This window comes from Schistocerca americana, chromosome 5 (assembly GCF_021461395.2).
Source record: "Schistocerca americana isolate TAMUIC-IGC-003095 chromosome 5, iqSchAmer2.1, whole genome shotgun sequence".
Classification (NCBI taxonomy): domain Eukaryota; kingdom Metazoa; phylum Arthropoda; class Insecta; order Orthoptera; family Acrididae; genus Schistocerca; species Schistocerca americana.
The window spans coordinates 605,465,710-605,487,554 of NC_060123.1; the positions used below are offsets into that span (position 1 = coordinate 605,465,710).

Sequence of the window (21,845 nt, forward strand, 5' to 3'; positions counted from 1 at the left end):
GACATGTATGATCGCCGAAATATTGTGCCCGTTGGACACTATAGACCGGCAGCATACCCATGGATATTTTGATTATCAAATACGCCGGGAGAAACTCAAGAATCACAAGTTAACTGTAATCATTTTGCCTTATGTATGAGCACTGTGCAAGATGCAAAGCAGTCAGTATGGTGAATTCCTCAGGGTATTCATCCCAGGGAATAATCTAAGTTTACTTATGCAGCTGCTGTGTGATGAAACTGGGGAATCCCACAGCTGGACAGACATGTAGGCTACTCCAAACGTGTTTGTGAAATAAATTGTCAAAAATTAAAATAATAAAAAAGGTGAAATGTTAAAAATAACGCGCGTTTCGAAAAATCATACAAGAGACGTGTGATCGGAAAGGTGAATCGCATGTTCGTGCACCGTCTTAAATTATCGTACATGTACGTTGCAGATTCTACGTTTGTCAGCGCTGCCTCACTGTCGCGATCAGTGTGTGGTCCGGGTTGTTTCCTCAGTTCCCCGCTACTCCCTTCAGAAAATCTACCAACTTGCAATTAACACACTATACAATCTGAAGCAAAAGCTGCGTTTCTTTCTTTTGCTTGCAAGTAAATGCTCTGACTTTCATCTTTATCTTCCAAGTTTGTGCTTCTGTTTTACCATACGGTTTTGTATCACATCATATTACCACACAATTTCAACGATACTAGCCTACATGTGTAGAACGCTTATCATCTTATGGATCCTTGTTGCTAGGTTTAGGGCTCATCTTGTACATTTCAGAGTCTAATAAATTAGAAATAACTTTATTTTTTCAGTACCGTATGTACTTTGTTTTAAATCTAAATCACCTCCAAATACAACGGTGCTTCTGGGACTGGACTGACAGTATTGTAGTTAATTTTGAATTTCACATGCAGTATATATTATCTTTATGGAGTCCCTGTTACACCAGCAGAAGCATGTACATAAGATGTACAGTTTGATACATCGTAAAGTAGAAATAATTTTTTACACACTTTGTTGTTCACCAGGTGCAAATAAAAATGAAATTCTTCCTTTACTCGACTTCACATTCTTGTTATTGTCTGCACACCTCCCCCACCACTACACTGTTGCTTCTCAAAGATAAGATGTGTGTGGGAGAGCTTTGGTTATGGCGCGACGTTGAGTGTGTTACAAAATTAGAATGTACATTTTTGCTTTTGTATTTTTGGGATGTGTAGAATGCATTTTATCGATTCAATAAAATATCCATACGATAAGGAGTATTGTGTAATGTGGACTGGCGGTACTGTAAGAACCACTAACTGTAGAGTGTGTGATTTGTTTTAACCTGTGTAGGTCCATCGTTTCAGTCTTAAAAGTTTTTGTCAGGAACCATAAGTTTTCGTGTGAGATCTCAACACGTTATGCTGTGTGATTATCTGCCTTGTTGTGTTATTGATGGGGATTTTGTGCATGGATTGACCGTCTGAGCATCAACTGAAAATCATGTGAACTTTGTAAGTATGAATCAAGCATGGCAGATGCTTTGTGAGCATGTATTTTGATTAAATTCAGTAGTTGCATTGTATAGTTCGTTTAAATGTTAACAGTTTACGTTTTAACACCATCAGTAGATTGTTTACACGGGGCTCAAATGGAATCCTTACTGTTGATTGTATTGATAAGTAGGTTTAAGTCATTTCAAACGTCGGCAGGGTGAACATCAACTCGTAACACTCGAAGCAAATGTAATGTCTGTTAGTTTTTACAGCTTTAAAAATAAAAAATCGTGTTTTATGATATGGCGTGAACTAAACATTTGGCTATGCAACAGTTCAGTCTGTTACCAATGCCTTTATTTGACAGTCATATCCACTTCAACATTTTTGCATCAAACACCAATCCGAATGTTGGTTTCGGGACGTATTTTCATTTTTTAAACATAATCGTGCAATAGTCTACTTCATATATGAATTTAACGTGCCTCATGTTAAACAAAAAGAATTCCATAACTTGAAGTATCAAAAGTTGAATTCTTCTGAGTGGGCCTAAGTAATTTTTTTCAATCCATAGGCTACAGCTGTTCAAAAGCCATTTTATTTACTATCCAGTAACGTATTGTCGTTTAAGACTTTACTCATGTCTTGAATATTTTACTAAATAGAATGTATGATGAAATTATACGGGCTAGCTTACTTTTTAAATGAGAATTCACTTTGTCATCACTGTACCTAAATTATTTCTGGAAATACTGAAACTGCCAATACCGCCATTATGCTGCGACCCTTGGCATCATCAAATTGGTGGACATAAACCATTCACTGAAATGTTATATGCGTAACAAGAATTAGTTATTCTCATGGCATCACATCTCTTGACATTGGCAGTTCGCAATAAATGTGTCACCTCTGAAGCTAATTTAGGCATCAGTCTACAACACAGATTAAATGTATCACCACAATTCAGATTTTGTGTTCAAATTCATTGATTTTGTGAACAGACAGCCACGCTCCACCTTAACTTAGACCTCGGTATGCTATGAATAGTCTGTCACTATCCCAAAACATAATAGAAAGTATTGGATCCCCCTAAAATCTTCCTTGTGGCGGCAGACTAATCTGCATTACAACCCATGAACTATGTTGGATTGGAAGATGAAAACCTAGCCTAGTTGTGAATTAGCAAAGCCAAACAACGTGAAAGCTAAAAGTCTTGTTGTGGTAACAAATTGATTGTTAGTGAAACCTAATGTTTATGCTTTTGCCAGGTTGAAAAATGCAAGGGGGGTGAAATATGTGGCATTTCCAAAATTGTCATTGGTGTTTTCTATTTCTGTTGCGCACATATGGATCACATGCCACACCACTCTCTCATCATTGGTCAGAGCCAATGTCCGGCATTAATAGGCTGAATGCGCCACAGTTTTGCTCATGTTATCCATCAACATCTGGTGTTGCCTGCACATCGTTTTTTACATTCATAATTTATCCAATAAGTTTATTTCCATATTATGTTTTATGTTGATGATTGATAATTTATAACTTACAGAAGATATTGTTATATGCGACCGCCAGCTTCATCCTGACCCACAATTTCTTCACTTTTGAAGACCAGACATACCAACAATTAAAGGGAACAGCCATGGGTACCAGGATGGCCCCTTCGTAAGCCAACCTATTCATGGGTCGCTTAGAGGAAGCCTTCTTGGTTACCCAGGCCTGACAACCCAAAGTTTGGTACAGATTTATTGATGACATCTTCATGATCTGGACTCACAGTGAAGAAGAACTCCAGAATTTCCTCTCCAACCTCAACTCCTTTGGTTCCATCAGATTCACCTGGTCCTACTCCAAATCCCATGCCACTTTCCTTGATGTTGACCTCCACCTGTCCAATGGCCACTTCACACGTCCGTCCACATCAAACCCACCAACAAGCAACAGTACCTCCATTATGACAGCTGCCACCCATTCCACATCAAACGGTCCCTTCCCTACAGCCTAGGTCTTTGTGGCAAATGAATCTGCTCCAGTCCGGAATCCCTGAACCATTACACCAACGACCTGACAACAGCTTTCGCATCCCGCAACTACCCTCCCGACCTGGTATAGAAGCAAATAACCAGAGCCACTTCCTCATCCTCTCAAACCCAGAACCTCCCACGGAAGAACCCCAAAAGTGCCCCACTTGTGACAGGATACTTTCTGGGACAGGATCAGACTCTGAATGTGGCTCTCCAGCAGGGATACGACTTCCTCAAATCCTGCCCTGAATTGAGAGCCATCCTTCATGAAATCCTCCCCACTCCACCAAGAGTGTCTTTCCGCCGTCCACCTAACCTTCGTAACCTCTTAATTCATCCCTATGAAATCCCCAAACCACCTTCCCTACCCTCTGGCTCCTACCCTTGTAACCGCCCCCGGTGTAAAAGCTGTCCCATGCACCCTCCCACCACCACCTACTCCAGTCCTGTAACCCGGAAAGTGTACACGATCAAAGGCAGAGCAACGTGTGAAAGTACCCACGTGATCTACCAACTGACCTGCCAACACTGTGACGCATTCTATGTGGGAATGACCAGCAACAAACTGTCTATTCGCATGAATGGACACAGGCAGACAGTGTTTGTTGGTAATGAGGATCACCCTGTGGCTAAACATGCCTTAGTGCACGGCCACCACATCTTGGCACAGTGTTACACCGTCCGGGTTATCTGGATACTTCCCACTAACACCAACCTATCCGAACTCCGGAGATGGGAACTTGCTCTTCAATATATCCTCTCTTCCCGTTATCCACCAGGCCTCAATCTCTGCTAATTTCAAGTTGCCGCCACTCATACCTCACCTGTCATTCAACAACATCTTTGCCTCTGCACTTCCGCCTCGACTGACATCTCTGCCCAAACTCTTTGCCTCTGCATATGTCTGCTTGTGTCTGTATATGTGTGGATGGATATGTGTGTGTGTGCGAGTGTATACCCGTCCTTTTTTCCCCCTAAGGTAAGTCTTTCCGCTCCCGGGATTGGAATGACTCCTTACCCTCTCCCTTAAAACCCAAATCCTTTCGTCTTTCCCTCTCCTTCCCTCTTTCCTGACGAGGCAACTGTTGGTTGCGAAAGCTAGAATTTTGTGTGTATGTATGTGTTTGTATCGGCCTGGCAGCGCTTTCGTGTGGTAAGTCACATCATCTTTGTTTTTAAATATATTTTTCCCACGTGGAATGTTTCCCTCTATTATATTTATATATACATATACAAAGATGATGTGACTTACCAAACGAAAGCACTGGCACGTCGATAGACACACAAAATACTAGCTTTCGCAACCAACGGTTGCTTCGTCAGGTTGCTTCATCTTTCCTGACGAAGCAACCGTTGGTTGCGAAAGCTAGTATTTTGTGTGTATGTTTGTTTTTGTGTGTCTATCGACGTGCCAGCGCTTTTGTTTGGTAAGTCAGATCATCTTTGTTTTTTTTTCCCCCCACCATAAAACTTCCAAATTGCCGTGGCTGTCCCATTGGTATGATTTTATTTTTAGAGGAAGATGTTATTGTCTTCTTTATATGTCCTTTCGTGATTGTTGCCATGTGTATGTAGTGACAACATAGTCACCATATTGGAGATGCTTAGAACGTCCGTTTCCCGCGTATTGATGACGTCACTGGTCAAAGCAGATGGGTGGAATTGGACGCTTCTGTAATACCCCCATCCCTAATACCTCTCTCTCTCACACACACACACACACACACGCACACGCAATGATGATGTCCCTTTAATGGCTGTTATGTGTATTTTGGTGTTTGTTTTTATAAATAGAGACGCAACAGTCTGTTTTGACAGGCTCTCTTTAGAGCTTTGTTGACGAAATTAGATGAAAATCTCTAAGCTAAAATTGTAATGAAGTAAAACTTCTTGACACTTCCTTCATCAGTTACACATGCAGATGGATAACTCTGTAAACAATAGGGTCTATTACAATGTAAAACATGCATTTTAATTGTAATGGTAGTGTGGGCCTTTTGTTTCACTCGGAAGTGTGTACAGCATTGATCCACTTCCTTAAGAAATTTGTCATCAATAACCACTTACAATCTGAAAACAACAATTACGTCAATGCAGTTCTTTGCATGGGCAAAGCCTATATACATATTATACCTGTAACAGACAAACTATGCTACTGCATATTCACTTTTGATTTTATAATTGGAGCACTGTACTTGGGAGCAGGAAAATTGGTGAACGAAAGTAGAAGTGAAAGTTGTATGTCCCTTAGCTTTTTTCTTTCTTCCTCCTCAGTACGGATATCGGTTACGTGCCTGGTCAGCAGAAATTGGAAACACTTGGGCAAATAGTATGCAGGGTATTTCAGAAGGAATAGTATGTATTATAGGAGATGGGTGTAAAGATTAATTAGAATAAAACATTTTTAGTTGTTACAGTGATAAGTTTTCGCTCTAGGGACTTATTTATTGATTGTCATTTCTGTTTTGAAGTTCAAGACATGGAGCATTGCTTGAGTTTACACAACTGAGTTTTCAACTGTGATTGTGATTTGTTGACCAAGTCTACTACATTATTTAAAAGTGCCGCATGTATTTACATATGTTGAGTGTGCTGGTGTTATATTTGTGTGCGAATTTTGTAATGGAAGTACTGCGGCTGCCAGTATAGAATACTGTAAACTACTTCCTAAAACCAGATTCAAGTGTTTTAAACAAGTTCTGAAACAACTGTTTGGCATGAATTTCACAATTTTCCAAATATGCTAAAGAGCCTCAAAGTAGGTGTAAAATTTGCTCTTGGCACAAGAACTTTGTTGAGACGATTGCACAAGTTACGTCCGATTTCCTGCAATGATTGTGGGAAGAAATTGGTTGCTGGTGGAATGCTTGCCACATCACAGGTGTTAGTCATAGTGAACTGAAATGACACTTGTCACTATTATGTGCAACTTGATGTTGTTTTGTACAAAATGAAGCCTCTACTGATTCTGTAAGTTATCTCAATAAATTTCTACATTCATCCAAAGAAGCAAAGTCCTTTTTGACTCACCCTCTGTTATTGGTAGAACATAATCCTTCAGAATTTTTACAGGCACTGTATCAGTTTTCCACACCAAGTATGTTGTGGATGTATACTTGAACAGCCCCTCTAGCCTTATCATCTGCAGTGCATCTTACACTTTTGAGAAAGAGATGAAGGCAGACACTTGAAATTTTTTGACAGCCTAATTCCAAATCGCCAAGTAATCCTATCAGTATTGTTTACTGATGGAAGCAATTCGTGACAGTATCAGTAACACTTGTAACTCGTATCAGTGGTCTGACAAAAACCCTAATGCCTTTATGGTATGACAGTATAGATAGTCATATCCCTGTGAAACTATGCACTCCTAGAAATAGTCAACCAGGGTCCCTGGACCTTACCCCTTTAGGTTTTTGACTGTAGCGGTGGTTGAAATGGGAAAAGTAAACATAAGAGACTAATAGATTGTTTGGGTAATTAATAGTGCTGCTCATGTAGAAGAATTAAAGGATGACATTAGAAGAGCTTCATGTGGTGTTGTCAAGAGAATTCAGGATCGCATTGAAGTCGAAGGTGAAATTTATGAAAATCGAATTATAATATTACGATTTGCCTTCAGTTATTCCTGTGAATGTTTGGGTTGCATTCTAACTGTTATTTCTCTGTAACCAATAAAAATAGGATGCATGTTATATATTTATGTACTATTCCTTCTGAAACATCTCTTATTTTAGATCGTTTCCAATTTCAAATATGATACAACAGTAATATAGCACTGCTGTGTTGTTGACCCTGAGTGAGCCTTGTAGAATGCAATTTCATAGTGAACTTGGAACAATATTGACACATATGCCTAAACTTATGGATTTCATCCTCCCCCCCCCCCCTGCCCCCCCCCCCCTCCCAAAATCTTGGTAGTGGTGCCAGACTGATCTACATGCTCTAGATGTAAGTTAGGTTGGCAGGTGACAAACTGGTTGTGAATTGGGAAATCAACAAATGTGATGGGCAGAAAATTTGGTTGTGACAACAAATTCACTGGTAGCGAAGCCTAATGTTTACATCCACACCATATTGAAAAATGCAAGGGGCATCCAATAGCTAACTTTTACTGATGTTTAATAGTCATTGGTTTTTTATACTTCTACATGTATGATGACCACAATAGGAGTAGATTTGTGACAACAGCATTCATTTGTTCACAGCTGTGATGAAGCCTTCTCATGAGTTGTAACAAAATATGGCTGTGTGATGGGTGGGAGAAATGACATTACCTTCTGCATCTACACATTGACTGCCCCACCATATAGCTTATAGGAAAGAGAGACTGACCAGCGAAGTGCATTGTTTGTTCTTTGGACGAGTAGCTGATTTCTCTGGTTTGAAGTTTATTCTTTGTTCTTTGTGTAGAGTTTTACTTCTGATGTTAATCCAAGTAAAATAAATGTCTCTAAGTGTATGTGGATCTGATTTTTGATCTACATAATTGGTGACCCTGAAAACAAGACCAGTGTAAGTTGCAACAACATTTTTTGATTACATCCGTTAAACATGGAAGGCACAAATAATTTTTTGCAAACCGTCAATGACGAGATCCTGCAGCTGCAAAAAGAGATTGAAGTTTAAGAGCAGTCGACGCTGAGAGATGACAGCAAGACGGACGCGACGATATCACAAACTCGGCAATAACGACAGCGCCGTGAGTGCACACACGTGCCGAAAATTTTCTGTATACATTTTTGTTCATGCCAACTGCGCCATGCCTACAATTGCAGGGAGCTCCATTTACACCATCACAACCAGACGTATGGTTTGCGATTTTGGAAAGCTTTTTCGCACAACAATGGATCACAGAGGACCGTGAACAATTTACACTGGTAATTAGCAGTTTGCACCAGACAGTGACGACAATAGTTTCCAATGTGTTTCTATACCCACCCCATCAACAAGCATACCTCGCCCTGAAGACTTCGCTACCGCATGAAGCTACCCGAGCAGAGGCTTTCACAAGTGCTTTACCAGGAGAAACGTGGAGACAGAAGTCCCTTTGGAGTTTTGGAGACATTTGTGAGCGATAGCGGACTGTAGCATAATATCTGAGTTGCTGCTACATATCTGGCGACAATAGTTTCCGACTCAATTACAGTTGACATTAATAGCATATGAAGGACAACTATTGAATAAATTCCTGCAAGTAACTGATAGAGCATATGCCTCATTGGAATCAACCACTATGACATGTGTAGCAGCTACTAATATGAGTGACACAACAGAAGGTGACAAACATGCATCACAGTTTTTGGTGGAGCTGATGCTGAATTGTGCCGCCGCATCTTGCCGACAATTCAGGTCTAATCTGTACAATGAATTAGCAAGACTGTGTGGATTCACACAACCAGTTATCACCCAACAAGCAATGGAATGGCGGAAAGGTGGCACAGAACACTGAAGGCGGTCCTCAAGCTGGACGGAGGTACTACCACTAGTACTTCTAGGTTTATGGACTGCGTGATATAGGCGCATCAGTGATGGAGATGGTTTATGGAGAACCACTGAGAATTCTTGCAGACTATCTCACAGTGGCACCACTACAACCACAAATGGAGCTACCACTGCTGGTACAGTGCATTCGCGACCTTGTAGCAAGAATGAGAGGGCCACCAGCATCCCGCCATGGTGAACATCTGGTTTTCATGCACAAAGCCTCTACGGATTGTGCGCACGTCGTATTGCTCACAGACGCCTTACGGGCTACCCTACAACCTCCTTATACTGGGCCCTTTCAAATACTGTGACATAATGCCCATACTATAGACATCTCGCAAAATTGAAAAAGTGGTCGCGTTTTCCATTGAAAGAGTGAAACCAGCATGGACCTTACCATCGCCAATGCATTAAAACACTCTTCCAGTTCAGGATTATCAAGGGTCAGGCGAGCCTACACCCATTCGAACTGAAGAGACAACACCAAGATGCAAGAGGACTATAGAGCAACCAGTCACACCTGTGCTCACATCAACAGGTCATCTGTAAAAGAGCTGGACGACAAGTCAAATTCAAGTACTCCTACATTCCAGGTGCTCCGTACTTTAAAGGGGGGGGGGGGGGGCTGTGTGGGGAAAAGAGATTGACCAGTGAAGTGTGTTGTTTGTTCTTTGAACGAGTAACTGATTTCTCTGATGTGATGTTTATTGTTTGTTTTTCGTTTTTTGTTTAGCGTTTTATTTCCGACGTTAATCGAAGGAAAATAAATGTCTCTAAGCGTATGTGGATTTGATTTCTGACCTACAAGTGCATGGTTTCTTCTAAAAGGCCTTTTTTTAATTCTATTAGTATTTGTGGTTGAAATCTAGTAGCCTCCTTATAAATCTGATATGGAACACAGCTGAGAACACCTGTGGCATTTATTTCTGAATAACTCCCTGTTGCCTTCATTTAATTATCCGCTGCAAGCACATCAGAATTATTTCATGATTAGTATGTCTTCATCATCCTTTCCCAATTAGTCTATATGAGAGAGCTAACAACATTGCAGACTATCCTTCCAGTCAAAACTAGGTGTAATCTAATTGATTTGATACAAAAGGAACCACAGCATTCTGAGTTGTTTTATAATGCAGATTTACTACATAACTATCTGTTGAGTATACACATTATTTATTTCTTTTTTATTGAGTAGTTAGTGTTATTCAACCATTATTAATATGACACATAAAGGAAGGTGTGGAGAGAGCATCTTTAGCTCCAACCGAAGCCATATAGAAAATCCCATTTCACTGTCAGACTGTGTCAGGAGGAAAGCAGGAGCAGCATAGAGCAGTTGTAACTTGCAGACAAAGTTTCTTGTGCACAGAAATCATATCCATGCAAATGATTTTCTTTAATTCTATTTTGCGCACTTATGATTTTTATTTGTAATGGATTCTTATGCATTATCATACTGGAACACTTTGGTGTGCAGGCACTACGAGCTCATGGTACCCAAGCTGTGGACTGGCCTGTGGCACCAGTCCTCTGTAATCATAATGTGCCTGTTAAGCATAAGCATTATAGGGGGACAGGATGTGATGCAGGACACAGGGATCTTGGCTTAACTGCCCAAGACCTGACGAGAGTACTACTCTCAAGCACGGATCAGGCAAAACAAGTCATTAGGCGTCAATTTCTGGGCACCAGTTGAAGCCTAAAGTTTAGAACAGGTACAACGGCAGTTTGGACACATTTTGTTTAAGGTGTATCTGTTTGGCACAGGCAGTGATATCTCTGCTCCTGACTAATAACAGTTTCCTTCCTTCAACTGTCATTGCTAATCACGTCTTTCAGCATCTCAAGTGATTTTGTGCTGAGTAGTGTTTACATAATGATGACAAATGGTGAAACAAAGAGAGCAAAAATAAGGTCATCAACTTATTGTCATAGATTACAAGTTTCTTTGATTAAAGGTGTCTAAGAACTATTGCCATAGCAATAATGTAGAAAATTAGTGGTGGGTACACATTTGCATGTACAAGGAATGTTATTATTATTATTATTATTATTATTATTATTATTATTAACTAGTCTTGCAGATATCTTTGTTTTACCGAAACTTATTTTCCTCATGAAATCTTTTGAACATTAACAAGTAAGTTGCTACTCATCAGACATTAATATCTGGTGAGTGTATGCCGCTGAAAACACAAGTAATAATTTGTTGTATCATTTCTGTGCCAGATTCTCAATCTATAAGTGCACTTTTTTATTTTATTTTTTATTTATTTATGTATTTTTTACAGTTATTCACTCAGTCCATTCACCATTATTACTTACAAGTATTGTTTAGTTTTATTACTAGTGGCTTTCATGTACAAAAACTACAGGAATTCTGTTCTGTCTGTTTCAGCTACTGAAGCTGCCATAAAGGACACACATTACACAGATTTATTTGGACAGGATATTCAACATGGAGAGCCTCAGCACTGTTGGTACCTACAACTTGAGTTTCAGAGAAGTGCTACCCCACAGAACAACAGCTGAAAAGTGGAAAGAGATCACAGTAAATGTAGGAAGTTCACAAAGCACTTTGAGGGACATAAAAGTACCAGAGAAGTCGGGGGGCTACTCATATAAAGACGTTAATGGTACATTTACGAGAAATAGATTTATATACTGGCGCATCTGTCATGATGTCCTTGAAATTGCAGAAAATAGTTTGGATTTTAATTTAGCTGGCGACAGTGTGCGTTACAAGTTTCAAAATTCTCCAATACTGGAAGGAATTTCCATTTTTGAGACAAAATCACGTGTTGTTATATTAGTGACAACAGTCTCTAGTGTGCATAAGCTATCTTTCCCACATCCAAATGAGATGTATAGTGTGGATTATATTACTAAACATCATCCTGATTTATCACTTAAGTCCATTTTCCATGATGCCTCACTGAGTGCAGCAAAAGATCCCAGTACATTTTATGTTATTGATCATACAACAACAAATTCACCATTGCCCCACTGTGCTGCGTCTCTGTTTACAATGAACAAATCATGTTTATTTGCGTTAGCTTATTCAACGGGGACTATCACGCTGGTTGATATGGACAAAAACGGTGAAGTAGATTTAAAAGAAATAAAAGAGACTTCAATTTTTCCTCGATTTTTGAAGGGAATTCTGCGTGGTAAAACTGCCTACGAAATGGCTGTGAGTATGGTACTACACGCATTTGATGTTGACTATGGCCTATTTAGCCTTCATCGAGATGGTGTTCTCCGAATGTGGTCGTGCAACAGCTCGGACTGTCTTGCAGAAATTGATATTGCTTCTAATAAAACAGTTAATGGTGTGCGACCCACAGAAGGTGTGCAGCCTCATATTATGAAGAAGACTTCTGGCATAGATGAAGGTGTCTGTACACTTTGTGTTTACCTTAACTTTTCTCAGTTCTCTGAAGTGCATTTAATAAAGCTGGTAAACCGAGAAGGGACATTTGTCTTTGAAAATGTATTTGTTATTGATGCTCTGCCACATGATTTAATTGATCTTTCCATAGGATCACAGCGCATATGGGCTCTGTGGCGTACAACAGAAGGTAACACACTTGTATCGAGCATCGTACTGAACTACAAAGATCATGGCTGGCAATTTTCTTTATTAGAAAAATTGCCGAGTATTGAAGCGTGTGTATCTGCTGGCATGGATATTGCGGAAGAGTGTCTGAATTACATATTTTATCCGGGAAGATTTCCTCTGTCTGTCATTACAAAAGCTGTGACCATTTTTCGCCGTAGCACAGTTACTGCTTCTTATTCTTTGTCACTGAGGCGGCTGAAACAGATTGTTATATTAGCAATTGAGGCTGAAATTGATAAAGATCCACTGAACAAGGAGCTCAATGACATTGATAAATTGGACTTGGTGTACCAGACGTGGCTACGTTTTTATTCTTGCTGTGTTCAGCTATATGAGGCACATACTCGTCCACTTGGTTTGTTACCTTTACATAGTTCTGGAATAGTGCTAGTCAAGAAACAGGAATATTCCCTATTGAGACCAATGGAAACATTAGAATACATGTTACTGGCAGGATCGGAATTAATAGCCAAACAGACGTTTCACCTTCTTCCTCCAGAGCGAAAACAATATGATGTCATGCAGGACTTGATTCTTTTGATGTCAGTATTGATCGCATTAGAAGAGAGGCTACCTGAAGATATGAAAGAGCATTTCATGGAGCAAATGCAGCAACAAAAGAGTCCAGACCAGGTGGCAGAAGCTATGTTACACGAACTCACTGCAGAACGAGCTGTGTATGACAATGACTTCTTAATAAATATTGGAAAGAAATTGAATGGGATAAAAAATTTGTATTCCACACTTGTGTTGCTCATTGATACTCTCACACTGAAACAATGTTCTTTGAGAGGGGAAGCATATGAGAATACGAAGGAGGCATTTAGAGATTTGGGGCCATCTCTCAAATATGTGTACAGCAGCAGTCTGGCAGTGCCTGCAATAGCAATGAGCTTGCACCAATTTGTTACTGTCAGGTATTCAATTTGCAGGAGCCTTCTTTTGCTCCAGCAGTTATTACTGTGTTACCACAAGAAATTGCTGTTCAAAATAGTGGATTCACAATATGCAGATGTCTTGCATAATTCCTTGGTCCCCAGTGTGGTGTTGGCTGCACAGTCATATTTTGTTCTGCTGTGGGCATGTACTACGACTATTATGTTTGGAGGCCCTCCATCGTCAGCTCATGACAGTTATTTTACATCTGAAGCAAGCACCTCTCTGTCCCGTTCCTCTTCGTACCAGAGAACTGTCACGGTGCTGGAAGCATATTTGCAGCAGTGGAACAATACAGTGCCAGCAAGAACGTGGTTGGATTACTGGGCAATTGAAGACTTTTCCATGTGGCACAGTTCAATGCTAGCATATACAACGTTATTGTGTCAGCAGTTATGGCCAGTGTGGAATAACTTTGATCTTCCAAACTTCCTGTTATCAGTGGGACAGTGTACACTGGTACAACAGTACATGCGACTTCTGGACAGCTGGTGTGAATCTTATGCAAGTTCTCGGAAATATCTGCATGGACTGGCATTATTACAGCTTGGTCATCATCACAAGGCACTTGATTGCCTCGTGCAGGCATCTGCTGGCATGGAAGATGCTGTCTTCTTGGAGTTGATTGACTGCCAGAATGCAGATCCAGAACGACTACAGGTAAATATTTCTCCCTTCCCCCCCCCCCCCACCCCCCCACCCTCCCCCCCCACCCCCTCTCGCCTCCCCATGCCCCCTCTTCCTCTGTATCTCTCATCCCTCCCCTTCCCTCTCCCCCGTCTCTCCCACCTTACAAGCAACAATTATTATTAATTATCAGACATGGACAGTGCATCCTTGCCCTTGCAGCATTTACTTTTCAGAGTTGTGATTAAGAGTTCTACACTTCTTGTCAGCTACTTGTGTCAACAACTGTAAAATGAACTTGGCTGCAGCTAAGCCACCAACCTCAAACTGCGTAGCATGTAAGTCTTTAATTGTGGATGACATTGTTTTTTATGTCTGTGCAGCATTAATATAATCATTTTTTCCTTGAATTATGTTGCTCTGTCCATACCATAATTAATATGAAAGTGTTGAGCCTGGATTAATGTGTATTTCAGTACAGTGTTTGGTGAGTCTGTCAGAGACTAATATAATTTCCCCAGCAGAAGAAAATATTGACAAACTAAACACTTACCTTTCACAGGCTGAAGGAAAAAATTGTGCAACGGTTGTGATGATGTGCAGTGGCTAGCAATTGAACTAGGCAGTTGTTAGCTAGTGTTCGTATTGCTGTTGAGTTTATTTCATAAATGTAGAGTAGGCATGTAAATGAAACACAGCCACATATGGGAGTGCAAATGTTAATGTAACAGATACATGCACTTAAGATGGCAAAGTTGTTCAATTACCGATACTACTCATCAGTGATGCAAATAACTGTAACAGGAAAAAAAAGATGCCAAATCCATAAAACCTTGACTATGGAGCAATTGATGAAAGTTATTTGGTCAGATACCCTTGTTTCGCGTCGTTTACAACTTCTGGCTGAGTTAGTTTATATCCCATGAGTGAAACGTGTTAGTGGTTATGTGATGATTTTCCATGGGCTAATGGTACTCTGTAAAGTTGCTTTACTACCAAGGTTTATGTGACCACTTCGGTCCATCCCGTGGTATATTGTTTGTTTCCCAGTGGTGATGCTGTTTTCCTAGATGGCAGTGTCACTGGTCACACAGGACTGGTTTTGGGAGCACAAGGACAAATTGTTGCATCTCCACTAACTACAGTCACCAGATCTCAATATTATTGAGCCTTTGTGGTCTTCTTTGGAAAGAAGGGTGCGTGGTCACTATCCTCGTCCACTGTTTTGCAGGAAAAATGGTATAAGATTCACTTTAAAAGCATGTAGAACCTGCATTTATCCATTCCAAACTAACTGGAAGCTGTTTTGACTGACAGATTGCCTATGCCATATTCTTCATGTGTTTTTTTTGCTCATCCATATTTTTGTCCAAGTCCTGTACACATTATGATCTGTTACACACTGAAGTGCCAAAGAAACTGATAAAGACATGTATTCAAATACAAAGATATGTAAACGGGCAGAATATGGCACTGCAGATGGCAACGCCTATATAAGACAACAAGTGTTGGGCACAGTTGTTGCATCGGTTACTGCTGCTACGTTGGTAGGTTATCAAGATTTAAGTGAATTTGAATGTAGTATTATAGTTAAGGCGCATGAGGGGTGGGACACAGCATCTCCAAGGTAGCGATGAAGTGGGGATTTTTCCGTACGACCATTCCAGGAGTGTACGTGAGTATCAGGAATCTGGTAAAACATCAAATCTCTGACATTGCTGTGGCCAGAAAAAGATCCTGCAAGAATGGGACCAATGACAACTGAAGAAAATTGTTCAATGTGACAGAAGTGCAACCCTTCTGCAAATTGCAGCAGATTTCAATTCGGGGCCATCAACAAGTGTCAGAGTGTGAACCATTCAGCGAAACATCTTCAATATCAGCTTTTGGATCCAAAGGCCCACCTGTGTACCCTTGATGACTGCACAGCACAAAGCTTTGTCTCTCCCCTGGGCCCATCAACACCGACATTGGACTGTTGATGACTGGAAACATGTTGCCTGGTCGGATGAGTCTCGTTTCAAATTGTATCAAGTGGATGTACCTGTACGGGTATGGAGACAACCTCATGAATCCATGGACCACGCATGTGAGCAGGGGACTGTTCTTGCTGGTGGAGGCTCTGTAATGGTGTCGGGCATGTACAGGTGGAGTGATATGGGACCACTGTTACGCCTAGATACGACTCTGACAGGTGACACGTACGTAAGCATCCTGTCTGATCACTTGCATATATTCATGTGCATTGTGGATTCCGACGGATTTGGGCAATTCCAGCAGGACAATGTGACACCCCACACATCCAGAATAGCTACAGAGTGGCTGCAGGAACAATCTCCTGAGTTTAAACACTTCTGCTGGCCACCAAATTCCCCAGACATGAACATTATTGAGCATATCTGGAGTGCCTTGCAACATGCTGTTCAGAAGAGATCTCCACCCCCTCATACACTTACAGATTTATGGACAGCACTGCTCGATTTATGATGTCAATTCCCTCCAGCATTACTTTAAACATTAGTCAAGTCCATGCCACATCGTGTTGTGGCACTTCTGTGTGCTTTTGGGGCCCCTACACGATATTAGCCGGGTATACCGGTTTCTTTGTATCTTCAGTGTAGATAATTTAGAAAGGAGTTGGACAAATTTAGTTAGTGCAGTACAAAAGCTGCAAGGAAAGGAAGAGGGTCATTCCATGTGAAATGACAATAATTCTAAGACTTGGAGGCCCCCCCCCCCCCCACTTCAAATTTTTGAAACTTTGTATATTTGCATATTCCTATAAGGAACTTCTGCAAATTCTTTGTAGTCTCAGGCTAAACCTTTTTTTATATTGAATTTTCATTATAGTGATAACTAATTTGGCTTTGTGAGAATGTCCGTGCAAAGTGGTACTTAACATAAAAATTACAAAAAAAGTATAATGTATATCACAATTTTTGGAAAAATTACTAAAATGTTGAAAAACACTTATACTAGATTTTGCCAGCTTGCTGGGAACCTAGTTTTGGTCTTAAAAAATGCCTAAGATTGTAAGCGTTCTAGTAAAATAAAAATATTAATGGGTTTTGTGTGAATGGACACAACTAAATTGAGAATAAAAAAATTTTTACTGTGATGAAAAAAAAAAAAAAAAAAAAAAGAGTTATTCCAAGTAAGTTCAGCCAGGTTTGATGCCCGCAGCCTCGGATCCAGGGGTCCCAAATTAGCAACTTAAATATCAGTTATTCTAGGCAGACAAGTTAATTTTAAGTGTGAAAAATTTATTTGATTTTATTAATTAAGTGATTTTTGAAAGACTACAATATATTGCATTTATCTGTGCAGCTAACTACCAGCTCACTGTGATAGTGTTCTGTGTGTCTGCAGTAGCTTGCTTGAAACCTGAACATAAATGAAAACACTGCAAAAGTCACTGCCATGTATTGTTGAGCAACACTTACATGCAACAATCTGTCCATTTGGTCTCAGTTGCTCTTTACCTTTCTGTGAGATAGGTCATATTTGTTTATGCAGCAGCCATTTATTATTCTATTCGTAATGTAGTGTGTGTTTAACTGAAGTAGTGTTCAGATACTTACAGTGGAAAATATGAATTCATTTAGTGTTGGAAAGTTACTTAACAATGCTATGTCATTTGACAACCTCCACCTCAGTAAAAGCTCTTTAACATTTTTAAGTTTTCTAAATCATTAAGTGCCTAGAGAATTGATTTCAAACCAGGCAGAAAACTTTGTACAACATGGTGTGAGATTTGTGGACACATTTGGGGACAAAAAACTGAAATCAGTTATGGAAATGAAAATGATGCCAGTGACTCGGAGGCGACATGTCATGAGTCAGTACTAAATAGTGAAAGTATCAAGGATGCAAATAAAACTTTAGATGATTTGGAGTGCTCTCCCTTAAAACTTCATTCCATTCCAAATTACAGCAAGGCATCATATGACAAACGGAAGCTAGAAAAAGTGAAGCACATCTTGGAAGAAATTGAGTACCAGGCTTTGGATTGCAGTGTTGAAACTTCCGACAATAGGCAAGGTAAAAGGGAGGATGAAATTGTGAAGAAAGCCAAAGATTTTGCTGCCATGATATTGTTAATAAAAGGAGAAGTGGTTGGTGTAAGGAGATATGAAAGAATTCACGTTTTAATTTTAGCTCCTCCCTCTTGCTCAAAAGAAACAAATGTTGGGATTCAGTGTTAGTGGATACGTAGTTCAGTGGGCAGGGCACCTGTAAAGACAAGTGAGTTTTTTTATAAGTTTGTAAGCCAAAAGAGATAAAATGATCACTGATGAAGTTGTAAGGTTGTCACTGATTTTTAGCAAAACAATGAATATATTTGAATGGTACCAGCAGCAGAACACAAAGTTTGCATTCAAAAGAATGTTTATATGTAAAAAAGACTTATCCTCTGCAACCTAAGGGAACTAAATTATTGTTTTAAATGGCAGATCCCAAACATTAATATTGGTTTTTGTAAATTTGTTCACCAAGAGCAAAGGGGTGTATCTTAGCTTCTGCTGCAGGCACTCATTCACTGCATGTCTGTGGTAGCCACCAAAATGTAAAACTGCTTTTGCATGTGGAACACATTTTGTAAACATATAAAAAACTTATAAAGCTTCTTATAAGTAACTGAGAGAACTATGACCACATGCTTAATCACTATGATGATTGTCCCAGTGATGACAAATTGTTAGAATTTTTGAAACAAAAATTATCTTACAAAAATATTGACGATGAAATTGAGTACAGTCAGTGGATTAACACACACCATCGTATTGAATTGCTACAGCAATCTGCAACTGTTAGAGAATACACTGATTTGTTGGCAACAAAGGTACAGGCACTTGAAAACCACACTCACTTATATCTAAGTGTCGGGCAAGGGCCTATAAAAACTTGAAAGGAAATTTAACCCTGAGAAAAGCAATTGTGTTAATGGATTTTGCAGAAAACTGCAGCTTTGTAACTCAGAATGAAATCTAGAGTTACTACTGGATAAGAAGCACTGTACAATCCACTCCATTTCTGTTTATGTGATAAATTAGGAAAATAAATCGACAATGCCAAAGCACTGCTTTATAAGTGATATGGATCATGATATAGGATTTGTAAATGCTGTTCAGAAAGAAATTGTTAAGTGGTTGGCTGAACACTGCACATGCGTCAAGCAACTGCATTGTTTCACTGATGGACATGCTGCTCAATATAAAAATAGAAAAAGCTTTAAAAAAGTGATTTTTCAATTGACGTGGAACATTCCTTTTTTGCTACTAGCCACAGCAAAATTGTGTGTTATGGGTTGAGAGGAACTGTAAAACGTGTTGAGAAAAGCTAGTCTTCTACTAGAGGATGTGCAAATAACAACTGCACATGCAAGGTTAATATAGGCAAATATATTTTTCCATTTCTTAGAGAAAATCAATGTAGATTTCCTACAGTAGAAACTCAAGAAGAGATTTGACAACCCGGACAATATCTAGTATCAGTATTTTTCACAATTACAAACCGCTTCCATTCATTAAAAGTTAGAAAAGTAACTTGTTCTGAAAAGCCTCCTTTGATTTTCTCATTCAGTGAATGTGCCCCGCAATGGACACATTCCCGTCCTCAACAAAACTCTTTTGTGGCGGCCACATACAATGACAGGTGGTACTTTGCTTACATCAAGAATGTACCTGATGAAGACTGAGATGCTCACCTACTTCTTCTCCACCAACCTGGACTGTCAGTGTTATTCAATTGGCCTGAGAAGGAAGACTTGTTTTGTACCTTTGGAAAATATTTTATGTTCTGTTGGTGTGCCTGAAGCAAGCATGTTCGGAAGAATGTATCACTTTAATGAAAACAATATTAAGGTAACAGAATCTGATTTCTCACAGTGGATTCAAGACAGAAAACTTTTACTTGAGAATTATAAGTATATTCACTGCTGAACATGTAGTTTTAAATTTAAACATTTTTCTGCATTGAATAATTCTCATTGATATATGCTCATTTGATACCTCTAAATAAATTTAATATTAATAATGAAAATATTTCAATTAAAATTAGAACTTTTGACTCTGTACTTTTATTATTTTAACAAAACATGTACAAAATCTTAGCAGTCTATGTAATGTACTTTAAAATACCGTCTGAACACTGTTACAAGTATTTTAATATATAAATGAAAATCATCCTATGTCTGTCAAAACCACGTACTTTTTTTTTCCTTTTTAAAAATCACATAATACTTAGTTTCAATAAAAAAACTGGCCTGATAACAACTCTTGTCTAAAAGTATTTTCAATATTTAAGAAATCATTGTTTTGGTCATGACAGTTTAAGTTGATTTTCTGTATTACCAGAAGTTGCGTGGACTTATTACCTTTTCCCATAAAGATACATTCTTCTTCTGGTATGTGGAAAAGATGATGGTGATTTGTTGATAAGTTCTGTGTGCCCTACCCTCTCTGCCAAAGTTTCAGACACAGTTTAAGCATTTTGAAAACTTCACTATGTTTTCCTTGAAAAACTGTGTGAAGTATGTGGAAGGAATTTAAACTAGTTATTGTTGTTGCAAACGGAACAAGTAAAAAAATTCATGAAAATATTAGACAAGTAGGTGTCAGGCCCAGATGAACTTACTAGGAATTACCCTTTTTTCATCACAGTAAAAGGTGTTTTGATTTCCGATTTATATGTATGTCCCAGGACTGCCACAAGTTCTGGAAATCAGGGAGTTTCGAATGTGTTGGAGAAATCAGGGAAATGTCAGGAAATTTGAGAAAAACACTAGAAAAATCTCTCATTTGTCTCAGTAGATGAAATGATTTGTTTATTGAGATGTCATGCATCGTCACTGGCAACGTGCAGCAGGCCATGTGCCATTTCCTACTCCCTCATTCTTGTTGCTTCTCTCCTTCTTACCACTACCCTCAGTTTGGAGTCAGTGCTGCCTTGACTTCTTGCTGCTATCCTAGTAGCTGCCAACAAGAAGCAGGGAGGCATGAATGGCCCGAGGTGGCAGTCATGTGTGCGTGAGTTGTGTCTAAGGATTGTATGAAAGCCTATGGCCGAAAAATTAGTTGTGAGAGTGTGATTGTCTTTTCTACATGCCTGTCTGCAGCTCGGCAATCATCTTTATGGTGAGTTGCTACCTATCCTCAATAGTATTGATTCTCAGAGTATTTGCACAAGTTATTTGTTGCATGGATTGATCATTGCTGTCTCATTTTATCAACATGCTGTCTGTGACACGTGAATGGCTGGCCACACAAGTGGATTCCCGCAACAGGCCAAAACTGCAGGCCGTTTATGCAGGTATCTCTAATGAATTGCACGTGACAGTCTGAAGCCCATCGTTTCCCACTAATGTTCAGGCCACGCCCGTTGGATCTAGTCTCACCAATCTGCCCGCAGGCCAGGTCTGTTTGTGTGTGGCTTAATGCAGTGGATTTTCATGGTTTATCTGGACCTAGGACCGGGTGCTCCTCGGCAGGGCAGAGGCTGTAGCCAATGGATTTAATTGTGACTGTCTCACCGTAAGTACATTGTACAGTGTGCCGTTTTATAGACTTTTATTTATTGTAGTACATTTGAGCATTTCGAAAGTAGTTTATATGTTACAAAATGTGGACAACAAGAAGAAGGAAATTGTGGCTGTTGTTGGCAGTTTGTACACTA

General features: G+C 39.6%; 1 protein-coding gene across 2 annotated transcripts in view; it reads left to right on the forward strand.

Moving 5' to 3' along the window:
* Nucleotides 1–1,131: 1,131 nt before the first annotated feature.
* Nucleotides 1,132–21,845, forward strand: part of LOC124615489 (nuclear pore complex protein Nup160 homolog) — an 87,973-nt gene continuing 67,259 nt past the window's right edge. For both annotated transcript variants that reach the window (XR_006979793.1, XM_047143430.1), the window contains exons 1-2: nt 1,132–1,493; nt 11,385–14,204. Coding sequence is in view for 1 of the 2 variants with exons in the window: in XM_047143430.1 (XP_046999386.1) it covers nt 11,445–14,204 (2,760 nt within the window). In the remaining variant the exon portion in view is untranslated. The remainder of the gene's footprint in view (nt 1,494–11,384; nt 14,205–21,845) is intronic.